This window comes from Chiroxiphia lanceolata, chromosome 6, assembly GCF_009829145.1.
Source record: "Chiroxiphia lanceolata isolate bChiLan1 chromosome 6, bChiLan1.pri, whole genome shotgun sequence".
Lineage (NCBI taxonomy): Eukaryota > Metazoa > Chordata > Aves > Passeriformes > Pipridae > Chiroxiphia > Chiroxiphia lanceolata.
Window position 1 is genome coordinate 39,252,394 of NC_045642.1, and position 17,371 is coordinate 39,269,764.

The 17,371-nt window shown below is 40.6% G+C and overlaps 2 protein-coding genes across 4 annotated transcripts in view; one reads left to right on the top strand and one right to left on the bottom strand.

The window, feature by feature from the left end:
• Nucleotides 1-13: 13 nt before the first annotated feature.
• Nucleotides 14-14,610, bottom strand: PPP2R3C (protein phosphatase 2 regulatory subunit B''gamma). Its single transcript, XM_032690477.1, has 13 exons — nucleotides 14,490-14,610; nucleotides 13,699-13,826; nucleotides 12,500-12,604; nucleotides 11,794-11,906; nucleotides 10,896-10,993; nucleotides 8,481-8,551; nucleotides 7,612-7,744; nucleotides 6,404-6,459; nucleotides 6,255-6,330; nucleotides 5,492-5,628; nucleotides 3,720-3,857; nucleotides 1,108-1,167; nucleotides 14-454 (listed from the first exon to the last, which is right to left on the bottom strand). Exons 1-13 carry the CDS (start codon nucleotides 14,536-14,538, stop codon nucleotides 266-268), a joined length of 1,353 nt encoding a protein of 450 aa, XP_032546368.1. The 5' UTR covers nucleotides 14,539-14,610; the 3' UTR covers nucleotides 14-265.
• A 293-nt stretch (nucleotides 14,611-14,903) lies between these two features.
• The window catches only part of PRORP (protein only RNase P catalytic subunit), a 46,025-nt gene continuing 43,557 nt past the window's right edge, over nucleotides 14,904-17,371 (top strand). For 2 of the 3 annotated variants that reach the window (XM_032690472.1, XM_032690474.1), the window contains exons 1-2: nucleotides 14,904-15,019; nucleotides 15,347-16,753. In XM_032690472.1, the coding sequence (XP_032546363.1) occupies nucleotides 15,753-16,753 (1,001 nt within the window). In that variant the 5' untranslated portion in view covers nucleotides 14,904-15,019; nucleotides 15,347-15,752. Of the gene's footprint in view, nucleotides 15,020-15,134; nucleotides 15,252-15,346; nucleotides 16,754-17,371 lie in introns of those variants that run through there. The other variant, XM_032690473.1, reaches the window with a different exon arrangement.

Sequence of the window (17,371 nt, forward strand, 5' to 3'; positions counted from 1 at the left end):
TATTACACATGAAAAAAGTCAAAAAATATTTATTTTAAAAAAAAAGATAATTTTTGCCTCTTAACACTGGCTTTTTCTAGTTTCAGAAATTATTTCTGTGATTCCTGCACGTACCACATTTTACATCATTCGTGGGGGCAAGGTGGGAAGGAGAGGGAAGTGAAATGGAAGAGGAGTTGATTCAGATAATGAATGTTTCCAGCTCCCAACAGTTGATGCATTAGATTAAGATATCTCTATGGATACAGTCTGCTCCAGTTCGAAGTCACGCATCATCAACATCAGCAGTGTTGTCATTATCACTTGCCACAAGGACCTCTCTGTTCTCATACGTCCAGAACCCATTCAGGTCAATTAGAATGCTGGTAACAGTGTCTCCTTGACTGCTATTGATCAAGTCTTGAAGGGAGATTTTGTAAGGGTCCTTAGGCTTCACCATATCAAAGATTTCATCCTATGAAAGAAAAGTCAAAATTGGGAGAAAACCTCCCCCCCCATATTAATGAGCAGAATAATGGCTATTTCATACCATATGATCTTTGGGTAACTAGTGCCACCCACACCAATTTACAAAAAAGCAGCTAGTAAGTCCCAAAGCACTTATGATACAAAGTACACTAACTGGCTACAGTTAGGAGCAGTGTGCTCAGCTCCCACCTCTCAAATAAGAATTTTCCTTACTGAGGAGGCTTTGGCCTCAAAGTGGCAATAGGAAAAACTCTGTTCACTTGTATAAGCTAACTTTTGTAGAAGCTCTTGTACTTTTTTTTTTTAAGTACTAAAACTGCTAAATATAAAGTAGTAATAAAGACAGTTTTATAGGCTGTTTTTTAAGTCACCAGCCTGCCCCCCCCCAAGGGATCATCCTGAACTGTAAAATGGACTTACCAAGTACCTTCAGGTGTGAGAAAAAGCAACATGTATTTAACAAGTATCTTAGAGAGCAACAGCTGAATAGAAAGACATTTTCAAACCTATCAGTAGGACAAGCCAGTTCATCTCTACTACTCTGCAAGTAGTTATACAAAACCTAGAAACTACAATGTAATTAAATTACAAAATGCTTATTCAAAGATTTCATGTAATACTTTATTCAGTAAAGCTAACCTTGACATCCTGAAAAGAAACTGGTTCTTGTCCATGAATTTTCATTTGTTCCTGAATAGCCTAGAAAAAAAAGAAGTTATGAATGGCTAGTGCAGTATATACTGACACTGTGTGAAAATGTTTAATGCTTCTGCATCTTAAGCTGTATTGCCCTGTAACAAAGCATTCATGGTACAGCTTGCAATCATTTTTCTTCCATAGGTAAGGCAGGGGTGAGTTAAGGCATTATCAATGATACACATCTCAGGTTCACACTTCTAAATGCATATGATAAGAATCCCACTTTCATTATGACCAGCGCTTAAGCACTCTGCAAATGGGATATTTAGACACTTGAATATTAACCCTCAACACTCAAAACTTAAGGTACTAATACACCCTAACCAGAAGGTTACATTTTCTGACACAGTATGAAATATAGGGTAGGAAAAGAGAGAAGGGAAAAGACCAATCAGCAGAAAGACAAATTAATTCTTTTAATGTGGTACTATTTAAACACCTGCATCACCAAACCTATGTCTTCAAGGAACAACTATAAACAAAAATGTTTCACTAGCACAAGGGGCGCAGCCTTGTCAGCACAGTTGTATCAGCACAGCCTCTGTGCTGACCTGTTCACACACAGCACTAGCAGGAAAGCAAGTATTCAGAGCCAAAAGGAACTGTTCTGATTTCAAACTTACAACATTCCATGTCCAAAACTTGAAAGGAGGGACACATTTTGGAGTACAATCAAGTATCTGCTGTAGTGAAGGAGCTTTTTCAATAACTAAGCCATAGAGTAGTATGTAACTGAAGACATGCACAAAACCAGCTACGCCACCATAACTAATGCAAAATTACCTTGTTAAATTGCTTTCATACTAGAATCACTTATGTACTATGACAACACTAAAGTTCATGTTTTTGTAAAATGTAAACCTGTAAATTAACAGCCTTTATTAAAATCAGAGACAGTTGATATGGCCCCTGGCCTCCCTGAATCCTATATCCACATGAACGGAACCGGAGCAAGTGCTGGGAAAATAGTGAGCTGTAAAAGCAGGGAGGGAAGACAAGTCATTGCTTAGTTTCCCTAGGATGCTTAGTATTGCCAAGCCGTCATCTGACAGCTGCCCATGAAGCATATAAGGCAGCTACAACTACTAAACAAAGTTCACGATGAAGTTCAAAAGGCACACACAGAACTCCTGCCTGGTCCTGCAGCAGAATGACTCCATGCAGTAGAATGCTCCTTGGGCCAGCTGGCTGGAGCAGCTTGGAAGGAAAGGTGCTGGAGGTCTCGGTCCACAGGAAGTTGAATAGGAATTTGCAGGGTGACCTTGTAGTGATGAAGGCAGATAAATACTGGGCTGCATTAGTACAAGCACACCTAGCAGGTTCAGGGAAATGATTGTTCCTCCTGTCAACATTTGGCACAGTACTCCAGATTCAGCCTCACAGCTCTGGGGTCCCCTTTATGAGACACTGACAACCCGGTGGGAACCTAGTAGAGGGCTATCAGCACACTTCGGGGGCTACAGCACAGCACAGCACAGCTGAGAGGAGAGGTTTGAGATGGGGCTTAATTCCCCTGAAGAGCAGGTGAGGAAAATCTAATTACTACTTTCAACTACCTAGCAGGTGGTTAGAGACAACATAGCAAGACTGTCTTGGAGATGGCACAGTGAAAGGGCGAGAGGCAGTGCACACTGACTGCAGCAAGAGGTAGTCCAATTAGACAAAAGTGGGAGAAGGGGTAAGGGGAAAAGTCTTCTCAGCCAGGGTAGTCAAAAACCAGAATGCACTGAGTACCCAAACAGGCTACAGTCTCCCTCTCCGGAGAGATTCAAAATTTTCCCGGACAAGGCTCTGAGCAACTCAGCCTAACAATGAAGCTGGGCTTGCTCTGAGCAGACAGTTGGAGCAGGTGACCTCCAAAGGTCCATTCCACATAATTTATTAAGTGGTTCCAAGGCACTAAAAGAAAAAAAGCTGGGTTTTGTTTTTCCTTTTTTTGGCTATTTGGTTTGCTGGGGATTTTTTTGTGTGGGGCTGGGGTGGGTGGTGTTTGTTTGTTAAACAAAACAAAACTTTCTTATAAAATCTATTTAAAATCGATTCTGGAAACAACAGGTAAAAATGCAGACTATGAAAACTGCAAGAAGCTTTTTGCAAGCAATACAGTGAATGAAAAATCCCCCAGCTGTACTGGCCCATCACTGCATTTCATTATTTTTGTTTCTTCTACTGAATTTTAGGATTACAGTGGAAATTAAAACCAATGGCAATAACCAATCAGAACCATCATAAGAGATTTTAATAGGTAATTATTAGGCAATTTTAGGACAATTTCAATTAAAAAACAAACCCAAATCAATAGAAAATATTTTTCCTAACCAAAATCAGTTAATTTCAACTGCAGATAAACTGCTGAAAATACCTTTTGAAATCTTTCCAATTTTTGGTTTGGGTTTGTTTTTTTTTTAATTTTAAATCTTCTTAAAAGTCATTACTAGCCTCCCTGTGGCTATTGGTAATTTCAAGTGATTTCCCGCAGATCTGCATGCAGAAGTACATAGGTTATAACACTATAAACACAGAAAATGGCCTACTTGTATAAAGAGACTTACCCTAAAGAAATAGTTAAGGGAAAAGACATTCAGGTGTCCTTTGTTCTCTATATCAAGCAGTTTGAAAACATATTGCAGAGCTGCAGGCTCCTTTCTGTTTTCTAATGCGAGCACAAAGTCCAGGTAGGTTTTATAGTCCTAGAAGTAGATACAATCATGTTTATTACAGTCTTCTTTCTAAATTGATTTTGCAAGCAGGAACTCTATAATTGGCAGCTATTTCATTGTAGGGGGCCCGGTCTATTTTCTGAAAAAGACAACATGAAATAGAAAATGGCTGCCACCACTACTGTGAACAGAAAAGTTAGTTTTTAATGACTGATGATGATAGGAAATCCTGTTATTTTAGAGGCAAAATAGGATTCCAAGCATAAATCGAAATTAAACATGCTATATATACACTTTTAGACAATGTTTAATATATCTCTAGACTGCTGAACATACCCAACTAGTGAAGAAAAACCGTATAGAAGGTTTTCATTACAAATTAAATGTCTGGTGGCAGTAAGCCTACTGTTACCCAGCAGTGAACTATATGGCCAATTAAGTATATTATCCTTAGACCAGAGTTGGTGGTTCGGCAAATCATAGGGTATAAAAACATTAGTAAACATTACAAATAACTATCCCACTTTTCTTTTTCATTAGTACTGATTCTTGGTTTCCCAATGAAGATAAAGTTGTGACAAGGACAGAAATCCTTCAGTGCTATATATATAATAGCCCTGTTCACCTTAACACCAGAGGGTCGTGCTGCCATTCAGAGGGAGTGTGACAGGCTGGAAACAGGGGCTAACAGGAGCCTCATCAAGCTCAACAGAGCAACACACGTGCAAAATCCTGCAGTTGGGGCAGAATAACCCCATGTACCTGTACGTGCTGGGGGCTGACTAGTCAGAAAGCAGCTTTGCAACAGGCCCTTGCAGTAAAGGCTCCTGACAGCATCCTCAGCTGCATTAGGAAAAAACTTTGCTAGCAAGACAAGAAAGGTGATCCTTCTCTACTCAGCACTGCTTAGACTACATATGAGCACTGGTCCTGCTCTGGTCTCTCCCATACAAGAGAGAGATGAACCTACTGTTACAAGTCCAGAAAAGGGCAATTAAGAGATCCCTAATGACCTCAATGATTATGTTTCTATTAAACAACTGCTATGGTGGCAGAAGGGCTGTAAATAGAATTTGTCATTTATTGCTTTACACTTCAGTCATCTGAATGCAAACAACAATTAAGTTGTTTTAAGGCTGAGCATTAAGTAAAGCTTTAAAAAAATATAGATAAGAAGGTGTTATTTTAGCTCTAAGTTAGAATTCTCATTTTTCACAGCTACAGAAAGCTTACAAGGAAAAACACTGTTGTCTCCATGAAGAAGTGGACAAGTTAGCTCACTTGCACTAGTTTCAGGTGTGCCACTTGTCTTTGGTTCTTTTTAAAGAATCATGTAACTAAAAAACATTCCTACATCTATACTTTTTTTCAACATGCACTTTTGTTACTGAATCTACAAGAGCCTTTATCCTAGAATGTCTTGATTCTGTACCATCTCTGCTTTTTGAAACAAGCAACTTACCTTTAAGTCACACTGCAATCACCTTGCTGTTAAGAAAATTAATTTTCTAATATGCTGCGTGGTCATTTGTGTGCACAATGATAAACCAAAGTTCCTTTACCTCAAGCTATGCTTTATTTCCAAGGATACTAATTGTTAGACATTTCCCAACTCAACAAGCCAAAGCTTTCATGTTGTGAACAAAGTGAAAATATGTGATTACCATTTCACCATCATAAGTTAAGCATTCCTGAAAGACACGATCCAAAAATATGTTGGTCAGAGTCCCTGTTCCATATCGGGACAGTTCTTCTTTGCTGAGCATGCCATTGTGATCTTTATCAAGGTTTAAGTACTGACCTAGGGAGGAGATATTGAGAGCAAACCATAATATACCTCTATCAACAAAGAACTGTTTCAACAGAGAAAGAAAAGTTATCATTTCAACAGTTGTTTAATTTCCATAATAAAATTAATGCAGCTAAGTGGGAATATGCTAGATTCATAATAATATTCATAAAGCATCACAAATGAGCATAGATCATGGCAGGAGAGGAAGCATGATTCCCATAATGAGGTGTTAGTAGTTCTAATCTAGGTAATAGCTGTGTATACAGAGAAAAGAGCAGAAGGCTAAGAGCATATTACTTTAAACAGAGCATATTATTTTTAAGCATGAAAAAAGAGCTAAAGATGATGCAAAAGCATGAACAGAACAGTCAAAAGAGAAGGTTACAGAGTAATCTTGTATCTTGTGCAACAAGCACAAGGTGACATTATAAAACTGTGATAAAAAGCAATAGCAGAGAATTGAAACTGTGAACAAGGTCAGGAAGATACACTGGAAGGATGGCTACAGGATTTGAAAAGACAAGTTAGCACAAGGATTTAATGTGACAAAAACAGAGGAAAAAATAACACTTATAATGTGAGTCATACAAGGCAGAGAGGAGAGAAGAAAAGCATTCACATATAAAGGAACCTACCATAAACTCTTAACGCAGAAGGAGCAGAAAACCAGTTTGTTTCCTGACTTTCTTTAGAGAGTTCTTCATCCCTTAACTAAGTGAAACATAAAGTTAGAATTCAGAAAGAGTAAATTAAAATACAATAGTATATGCTAAGAGACCTTTACCTCCAGTAAATCATCCAGAAAGCTGCAAGCTAAAATATCCTGTATCTTTATCTTCCCTGCAGCAAGAAAAGGAAAATACATTTTAATAGTTGCTCTGCCAACACATCCATTTGACTGTTCTCATTTAGGTGGCCCTACTGCAGAAATAAGCATTCTGAGTAGAAAAAAATTACTTTTTTAAAAAAAACAAAACTAAACAAAACTAACTTCTAACTTCAAGATAAGGCTCTAATTTAAGAGATAAAATAAAAATACCTTTTACAATGACTGAATAAAACTAGCCTGACACTGGCAGGAGTTACCCTGAAGCCTTAAAAGCCAGAAAACTAGATTAAAAAAATGTGTGTGTAAAACAATCAACTCAATGTGTAAAATAAAAAGTGTAAAGAACACATGCTTAAACATTTGTTGAAACAATAAAGTATCTTAAGTGATGTGATATTTTTACATCTTCAGAAACTACAGATGTGACACAAAGCTAAGGCGGCAGAATGCACTTCCGCTGGTGAAGCTCTGACTGGTGCACTGACACTGAGCTGAGTAAAATAATGGCACTATAACTTCCCACACATCCTCTCTACATGTTTGTAATCACTTCTGCCAGAGGCTACTGCCCACACAATTCTGATGTTTACAAGTGGCACAGCTAGATCTTGAAAACACCTGCAGCTTGTGACTTAAATCAAGAGCACAGGAAAAAATTGTTCTCCAAGGGAACTACATCTGTTACAAGGAGTAGCAGCCTTAACTGCAAACCTTTTCTAGTGGGTCTACATGGTGCACACAAATTTAATCACAGGAGAAGCACATTGCTACGACCATTCTAGAGCATTTCCACAGCTCTGTGGATGTTCTGGAAAGCAGTTGTCTGTTTCTGGCTGTGTTTTCTATTCACCCTAAAGACTTACAAAATTAGCTACTGCTGATGGTGCATTATAATGAAAAAACATCTTATTTATCAGTTTATGTAAGATATCTATCAGTTGTGGTATTATAGAGTTATCTCACAGAAATTCATTTGCTGTAAAATTAGATTATTAGACCCACAATAAAGACTCATGGTCTTCAGTGCAGATTAATCTTCATATGCTGAACAAAAGCCTACAAGGACAAGTACATTTTACTTTGAAAACACAAGTAGCTTCAGTGGAAACATTTTACAAGTGAAAATCTCTGGCATATTTAGAATTTTGAAAATATGGACCTACCTGTTCTGAGAGGATCCAGAAAGAAGAAGAACTTTCTAACCGCTGTGCAGACATAGAAGGAGTAAAAAGATTTTTCTAAGCCATCCAGTTGTGGCAAAGTAGGGATTAGCTCCAAAATATAATTTTCTAAATCCTGCAGAATTAAAAAGAAAAGTTTTAAACACTACTATTGTTGCATGCTTGCTACATTCCACCTTGACTTTTAAGTATGCTTTGTTAAAAATATAGTCCTGTAACAATGCAGGAAAGAGCATGAAAGCAGGTAAAAAAACTTTTGTCTCTGTGAAAGAAACCCCAGATCATATATGTGCACATGTGATTCCATTACTGAAACAATCTACTAATAAAGCAGAATTTACAAAGGAGATGATATTTACATGTAAATATAAATGCATTCGACTGTACCTTTTTCAAATATCAATGCATAACTCCTAATTGGATTATTCCATTGCTGAATATTCTTTGATACTTTTTTTTAAAGTAGAGTGGTAACTAAGGCATTTTTATTTATTTTCTAATATTAATTCCTGTTAGAACAGGAGAGTAATTCACTGAAGAATGAATAATTTGTGATTTTTACTATATCCTGCTAAATCTAGTGAAGTGCTAATGACATGAAACCTTAGTCTCATGAAACTATAGTCTCCTTTTTCAGACAATTACCCATATGCTAAAAAGGCTAGCAGCACTGTCACCACCACATCTCTAGAATACATGAAATTGTTATTTATCCAAACAAATGTGTCCGCCCCAAATCTACATTATGATACTTTTACGAGACAAGACAAGACAAGAACAAAATTGGACTCTTTCTGATGCTCTGTCATTTGATTAAAAAGAGACATGAAATTAATCAAGAATTTACTCACTGATTCTCTGAGGTAGCCTTGTCCTGCCACATCATATAAACTGAGACCTATTCTTGTCTGATGAAGCCATACTGTGAAACAGAAAACAGAATTAAAATGTGAGAAATCCATGGGGCTTTTCAGTTCTCACCAGAATTTGAAGTTGTTCTGGAGGCCATAAGGCACAGTCAGATATTAAGTGCCTCTTCCCATTTCTCTGAGATTTAAGCAAAGCCATGTCATGTACTGCTTATAAACACTGTTTCAGTCTTTAATTTTATAAGAGTCACTGGTAATACACGGTACACTGTGGCCAAGACTGCATTATAACTAGATGTGAAAAATGGCAGAGCAGACAACACATTTTCTTTCTTATATCATTTAATGGCTTGGATTGGAAGGGACCTTAAAGATTCATCCAATTCCAACACTCCCCTACCCCCCCATAGGCAGAGATGTCACCCACTACATCAGGTTCCTCAAAGCTCCATCCAACCTGGCCTTGAACACTTCCAGGGACAGTGTATCCACAACCTCTCTGGACAACCTGTTCCAGTGCCTCACCACCCTCTGAGTAAAGAATTTCTTGCTAACATCTAATCAAATGCCTCCTCTTTTAATTTAGAACTGCTCCCCCTTGTCCTATCACTATCTGCACACGTAAGAAGTCGCTATCCCTCTCTTTCACATGATCCCTTTAAGTACTGAAAGGCCACAATGAGGGTTCCCCAGAGCTTTCCCTTCTCCAGGCTGAACAACCCTAACTCTGTCTCAGACTATCATCATAGAAAAGATTAATGTCTTTCTTGTGCTGACTCCAGGTGGGGTCTCATGAGTCTCAGAGGTGAGGGGGAGAATCACCTCCCTTAGCCTGCTGGCCATGCTGTTTTTGATGCAGCCCGGGGTACGGTTGGCCTTCTGGGCTGCAAGCACACGTTGTTGGCTACATGAAATTATACGGATTCATTCTCTCCACTGACTTAGAGACGTGTAGCAGTGCATTTTCACTGCATTAAACAGCTGTACAATGTCACATACAGATTGCTACAACCCCCTGTATAGCACAAGATCCTGCAGCTACAGCCAAAGGTCCTGTCCTCACTTCTGGTTTACAAGAAGAGAAGTAGAATCGCACAAGCATCTCTTTTGCAATGAGAAGACACAGTAATTGTACAGTCTACAGGTCAATGGCCTTGAAGCCATTGTTAAAATACTGTAACAGTGATGAAGTATAGATTAGGCATAAAAGATATTATTCACATACTCAATGTTAAATTTAACTACCATTTTATGAAGAAACCATTCAAAAATTCCTCTTGTGCAATAGAAGCTGTCCTTCATAACATTCATCTCTTCCAGGTAAGTGTTTCTCAAGGTGGCCTAAGTGTCACTCAGAGATGGCAGAGGTTATACAGTGAGGCTGCTTCTTTGTTGGCTAAGTTTAAAGGTAAGTGCATCACCGGTCATGAAGTGATTTGGTGATGGTGGCTTTTTTTTTGTTTATTTGTTTAGAAAAAGGTAACGCCATAAATACACAAGACTTAAAACTTTTGGGTGAAACAAAGCTCTGAAAAAACCTCTGCTGTGTCCAGCCAGGTAGGCCTTTTTGAAATGCACACAATTTTCACAGACTTCTTCACAAGTCTCCTATCCTGCAGCTTTGGGTTTGTTGTTGGAAATGGGTCTATTCCTCCTTTCTTGCATACTCTGCACATCTGCACACCATGTTTCCTGCTCAACATATCTCTCATCCCTTGCACTAGAAGATTTTAAGTTAAGCAGGCTGAGCTGCTCCAAGAAAGGTGTCGTTCTCCTCTCTCAAAGGCTCTAGCAGATCTAAGAACACAGGAGCCAGGGCAAAAGACAATGTGACAACCTTCCTTTCTGCTAGCCAGCCTAATGTTTTTAAACAAGATCTAATAAAGATTTAAAATGCATATTTCAGCCCAAGTGGTTAATTACAATAAAAAATAGCTGAATACACAGTAAGGCTATAGTGACAAGCAGAGAAACGTACTGACATATTTGACAAATGCAGTTAGACAACACAGACAATACCACTCTGCAGAAGGAAAAACAACAAACAAAGCTATCTGCCTGAGCACAGTGGTTAGGATCACACTTGCCATGGAACTTTGTTTTGCACTTCACAGTATTGCCTGAATAAAGGAAATCAGAGTAACAATACATATAATAAACAACAATATATATAATAAACAGATCGAGGATATCTCTCGCTGGGGAGAAGTGGATTTCAGAGGTAGGGTGGATTCCCACCTCCTAGTAACCAGAAAAAAAAAAATCACAAGCCTCCAAGAAAACAGCATTTGCAGTTAAGGGCTAGATCTCACTGCTGTTGAAGAGAACATCAAGTGATTAATAAAACTGAAAATAGCCCTAAAACAACTTCTCTTTAACACAGAAGTATCAACTAACCTTTTCGCATGACATAATTGAAAAACTGCATGATAGATATCCTCCCATAAGGATCATTATGGAGTAATTTAGCAAAGATCTTCGCTGTGAAAAACTGCCTGTAAAACATAAACACAAAGCTACTTCTATGCATCTGATTGCAGTGCACTGACAGATCCAGTTACAGTATTTGAAATTTACAGATACTGTAAAATAATGTTTTAACAACACATAACGTGCTAACATTGCACTCATCAAGTGGGATCCTACCAAGTAACAATGGTAAACTCATTAAAAAGCAGCTGCCTTTGCTGCTCATGACTCTTCAGTGATGTGGGAGTTTTGAGAGCCTTTAGTCAACTTAATTTCTCTTTAGTACAGTATGTTTGGTAGCTTCCAATCTTCTACAACATGCACATAAATGGAACTGCTAGTACTGACAATTAATCTGCTTTTGCCCAAAACTGAATCACAAAGCTATGTGCACAACAGCCACCTCCAGGAGGAGCATAAGGAAGTAACATTCACTGTATGCCATACACAGAACACCTGACAGGAAATTCTGCATCAGAAGATAGGGAAGGTTAGGCAATATCTCTGGAGATGTAATTTCCAGTTCAAATACAAAAGGTGCGGTATACTGACCACTAACATCATAAAAATACCAATGCTGATAAAAATTTCTTCTTCAAAAGGATGGCAGTACTACTTTTCCAGGAATCTCTATCAATGATAAAGTTCCCTCAGCGATGCAGAGCAATACACTGTTACAAGGATGTAAAGCAACTAGTTCATTGATAACTACATGGACATGATTTTATCTCACCATTAAACTGTTTCCATCTATTTTAGCAACCAAAACTTAGAGCAGCACTTAGGTTTAGCCAAAGTGAGTATATACAAGTGAAGAAAGCCTTACTTGCATTTTGGTCCAGCTTTTTCACCAACTTTCAGGAAGTTCTCATAATTGATCATTGCTTCTTCCCCAATCATTGGTGACGTCTGATGTTTGTCCAGTAGAAACCATAGGTTCTTAAAAGGTATTTACATTTGGTTAAGAAGATATCTTTCTAGAGATGTGATTGTGTTTAAGATAAAGTGTTTAAGAAACTCAGCAAAAATGTGGGTTTGATGCAAAGTTCTCTCAGTTAATGAGTACACATCGTCAGTTCAGCCAGAAAAGAAAGAAAGTGCTACTTCGACTGCCTTAAACTGCTGTTAAACACATGCACACTCTCACCCACTAGGATTTCTAGGGTCACGCCTCTTTTGTCTTTGCAGTTCAGGTAAAAATCAACCATCTTTGGAGTCTCTCTCAGTGATACATAAACAGAACTTATTTCATCATCTGGGCCCACTTTTGCATTCATTGTGCTGGAAACCCAGAAGCCATTAATTTAGTCCTCATATATGTCATAACGAGGCAGCTTTATGCTGACACTACCAGCCCAAGTGTCAGCAGCACTTCAGCTTTAGCTCGTACTTCACGACCACTCACTGTGCCCGAATAGAAAGCACCTTACCACAAGATTCTGTGCACAAACAGGAGATAATCAAACTCTGACAGGAGATAATCAAAATTGTTTCAGAAGCCGTTACAAGACAGACAGAAAATATTTTCATACCTGCAGCTCTTCGTTATCCAACAGCTCTCTACTCTTCCTTTGCAGAAAGACAGCCCTAGATTCTTCTCTTAATTTCTGAAGCAAGACTTCATCTTCAGCTGGCAGCTAGAAACATTGGGGCATTTTAATTTTCTGCACCATTCAAAAACTACAAAGCAAGTACTCTTAGGTAGTCCTGAGTCATACACTCTGATGAAGCTGTTTACTTGACAGAAAATAGCCAGTCAACCACTGTTTAGTATGATGTATGGTACCTGCTTCTGCTACAGGGAATACTTGTATACTGTCTCAAACCATTTCAATACTAATGTATCTATTTAAAGCAGGATATCTTTAACATAAGGGATGGAGATGTATCTCATACCTGATAACCTCCCCAATAAGCACTTTCCCATGGTTGCAAGGTACCAGGGCTCACACATAAATGACATTTACCATTGTGTTTTTGTTCAGGAGAGAGCAGCGCTTTCTATTTTTTGGTAGGCCTGACTCTCAAAAGTGTGAATGTCTACTAGACTTGTTATGGCCAACAAATAAAATGGGAGAACACCTAGTGTGAAAGTTCTGCCAGCATTCATGTGCCAAACTGTACAGCACTGTTGGAACTTAGAGAGCTGCTTATGTATTCATCAACTGAAACACAGGTACTTCAGAACCTAATTGGTAGAAATGCAAGATCCTAAGGAATATGCGACCATGAGAGGTTAGACAGCAGCTGAGCAGTCAAGTTGACTGCTCCCATCCCAATCTGATTCATCTCACATCTAAATTACTGGACCAAACATTTCTGCTGGGTGATGCAAGCAACAGATCTATGCTCAGTCTGCAAGACCAAGGACCCACTGTTTCCATGAAGCAGTATCCCATTGTGTCTAAACAGGAACCAGAAGATACATATTTACAACAGCAGTATGTCAAAATTTATTTAAAACAGGAAATGTCTCTGAAAGAGGACTTCCTATCTTTAGCAAGCAGCCTGATGAACAAACTATTTCATGGCCTTTGATGAGATTTAGTAATTATTTAAAACTGCAGAAATTGACAAGTGTACAAAACGAAAAATTACGCTAAGCAATTCACATCACTCAGATTTCGATCTACTTTAGCTTCTGAAGCTGCAGGGTCTCTTTGAAGGAGCAAAACTTTCTTTATAACGCAAAACAGCCTCTTGTTAAAGTTTATCTGGATACTGCACTTACCCTGTAGTAAAATCGTGGGATGTTTGTATATGATGTATTGTCACTTGTTTTTCCTCCTTTCCATTCCATGTAATACTTCGTGAACAACTCCATTTCTTCATCTTTTAGTTCTTGTTCACTCTTTTTGGCTGATTGACACAGAAAAGAATTTTCACACTGTATTTCAGAGCTCTAATGTAACAAGGCGCTCGAAAACCAGAGTTAACACTGAGGCTTATACAGCTGTGCTGTTGACTAACACAAATATTAGGCGAAAATTAATGGAGCACAGGCCTATTACATAAATTATATAAGAATGTGTCACACGTATATGTTTTGAGTAAGATATGCAATTGTAGCAGATACACAGGGATGACTGACAGAACAGCAGCGTTCCTGTTTCACAGGGGTAGCGTTGTTTAAGGTGCTGCTTACTGCGAGCAGCAGCACCAATCGCCTTTCCTGCTGCCAGGTCGGGGATGTCCCTGCGCACCCGCATGAGCTCTGTGCGCTCGCTCGCGAATAGAGCGTTCCCAGCCAAGGCTGCCGCGGGGGCACGTCCTGGACAGAGCAGCTCCCGCGGCTCGTCACCCCGCCCCTGCTGTCCCTGACCCCAAAACAGGGCCGTCTGCTTCTCCGCAGGGAGGCTCCAGGAGCTGCCCGGCCCCCGCGGGAGCACAGACAGGCGAACCACGGCAGCACCAGACAGGCCGACGCTCGCCCCGCCGGCCCTGCCCCCGCACCCCCATTCGGGTGCCCCGGGCCGCTCTCCCGACGCTCCCCGGCCCGCTCCGCGCTCCCGGGGCACTCACGCGCGCGGCGCGCGGCCAGGCGGCCCCGCAGCCTCCGCTCCCACTCCATGGCCCCGCGCGACGGCCCCCCGCGACCGCCCCGCCGCCTCCGCGCGCGCGTGCGCACCACCCCGCCCGACGCGCCGCTACCGCTCGGAGCTTCCTGCCCTCATCCAATATGGCGGCTCAGCCCCTCCGCTCCTCCCCCCGCCCGCCGCAACGGGGCGCGCGGTGAGATGCGATTGGCTCCGCGCGCGGGCGCGCGTCCCGGGCGCCCCGTGACCCGCTCCGCCCCGCTGTGCAGCGCGCGCCGCCAGCGCGAGTCTGCCGCGCTCCGAGTCAGGTGGGCCCGACCCGGGCAGGGGGAGCGAGGGAAGGGAGGGAAAGGGAAAAGGAAAGGGAAAGGAAAAGGGAAAGGGAAAGGGAAAGGGAAAGACTTCCCGTGCCGAGGGCCGCGCCGCTGTGCGCACCGGGAGCTGTAGCGTTGGGCGGCGCGGGCGGGTCGCGCCCGCGGGGTACCGAGCGAGCCGCAGCAGCCTCCGGACCCTCCGGTGTTTAACTTTACAGCCCAACACATACCAGGGATTGCAGTGTAGTTACCGCCCGTGGCGGTGGTCTGCCCCTTTGGCAGCGGCGTTACCAAGGATTTGGGACTGAGGAAACCAGTGAAACGGAAGTTTGCCACAAGTTGAAAAATACGAGGGAAGCAATGTGGGAATTGCGTGCTGGGGCTGCCCGAGGGATCGGGATTGGGACTGGGATTTCTCAGTTGAAATCGGCGAGGTACCTTGAGCTTCGTGTTTACTGGCATGCAAATGTAAATACGACAGGAAAGAACAGAGCAGGTCATGATGTCCTGGTGTTATTTCTGTTTTTAGGAAATCTTCTATCTCAACTTGGATGAAGGCAGGAAGAAAACACCCTGTGCTTTTTGTGTAGTTGCGTCGGAGTTCCCTTCTGTGTACAACATACACAGGACTCATCTTTGCTGTAACCAACATACAGATATTATAAGTTGCAAACCTGCAAAGCGTCTTCTCTAGAAAGAAAGATACCCTCATTTTGAATGGATGTCCTCACAGTCTAAGAGATTGATTTTTGTGAAAAAATATTTTACCAATTTTTGTTTCCGTAAGAGGCAAAAACGACTGACAGAGCAAGCATTTTGAAACAGAAGTTTATGCAGCTTGACAGCCCTTGGGCTTTTATTAATAAACATCCCCATACAAGCTGTACAAGTGCATCAGATACAGTGAGCTAATAGTGAGATAATTTCTTCTTGTCATGGCACTCTTTTCTCAAACTAGTCTCCAGGGGTTTCAGTCTTTGTTATGGAAATGTCACATGTTCTGGCCTGTTTCAAGATGCCGACAACTGTTTGCTGCCTCTTTCAGCATCCCTACTAGGGAAAAAATTAACTATTTCAGTTTTATGACATCTTCCAGCACTGCATTACCAGTGGACCCCAAAGAAACTGGTGTCTTACCTACCGAGAAAAGGTCTGAAATTGATTGCAAAGAAGAAAAAGGATGGGATGAGGAGACTAAAGAAATACCTGAAGGAAAACACCACTTTTCTTCCTCTCTTGGAGCTGCAAAGAAATGGTCAATGAGTCCAGTTGTGTCAAGGCATAAGTTTACAAATGTACAACCTCCAGAAAAACCTTTACAGCCTGAGGAATGGAACAGACTAAGGGAAAACTTCCAATTACCTGAAATATTTGAAGAATTGATGTTGAACAGTATGATAAGGTGCAACAGCCCCATTGATGTGGCCAAGTCCTTGCTGACCCACATGGCAAAACGTGATGGTGACATTGCATACAGTGTGTTGGTCAAATACCTGACACTGTGTGTCCAGCAGGGACAGGTCTCAGAAATCCATGATGTGTATGACATAATGAAAGTCAGATTTAAGATTTTAGAAATTGGGGCTTACAACCTTTTTATCAAGGGGCTGAGTAATTCGGATCAGTGGAGAATGGCCTTGACTCTTTTGGAAGAAGCAAAAAAGATTATGATTCCCTCACGGACAAGCTATGAATCCTGTATCAAAGCAGCCAGCTGTCACCAAGAAATGAAACTTGCTTTTGAGCTTTACCATGAAATGTTGACTAAGGATGTGGTCCCAACTTTGGATGTCCTGCAGTCATTTTTTGATTTCAGCAAGGGTATGAAAGGTGCTGAGTTACAAAAAGAGCTGTTTGGCATCCTCTTATATTTGAGAGAGAACCAAATATACCCTCATGAAGCATTTATGCAGAGTATAAAGCTATGGTTTGAAAGGTAAATGTTTCAATAGCAAGGTGCAGTTCATGAGGGTGGGATTCACATTATCCCACAGATTAAGATCCCTCAGCATCTCATTTTGGTAGTTGCTTCTCCACAAAAGACATGTTGTCATGAAAAGATGCATTTTATTTTTGTTCCCAAATTAGTGTAAAAGTGTAAAATTCTTACTGATTTCACCTTTTATTTTACCTAGTAAATGTTACTTCTTGGTACAGAAAGTAGGAAATTGCAATGGGTCGTGCCTGTCCAAAATAGCCAATTTTGTCTCTTTCTGGGGTGGTACCTAAGGAATATTGACAGGTATATGAGGGTTTTTCTGTAATCTATTGGAGTGTAGAAGTAGTAAGTTATTTGAAAGTTAGATAGTTTTTTTCTTTGAAAAAAAGAGACAGCAAATTCAACTTAATTAAGTGAAGGTTAAATGTATTGACTTTGTATAGAATACCAGATGAGTAATCTTTAAATGAGACTCTGTTTTAGCACAGTATTTAGCAGGCCACTCTGTTTTCATAAGTAGTGATGGTCAGACTGCAAACTACAATTAGTTACAATGCACATGCACAGAGGCGTTCACCTGAGTCCACTACATGTTTGTCATGTATGTGAGCCCAT

Coding starts and splice junctions, on each gene's coding strand:
- PPP2R3C (XM_032690477.1), bottom strand. CDS start 14,538: ATGGAGTGGGAGCGGAGGCTGCGGGGCCGCCTGGCCGCGCGCCGCGCG. Junction 11,907..12,499: donor TGGATAACGAAGAGCTGCAG/GTATGAAAATAT, acceptor ATACCTTTTAAG/AACCTATGGTTTCTACTGGA. Junction 455..1,107: donor TTTCTTTTCAGGATGTCAAG/GTTAGCTTTACT, acceptor TTTCTTTCATAG/GATGAAATCTTTGATATGGT.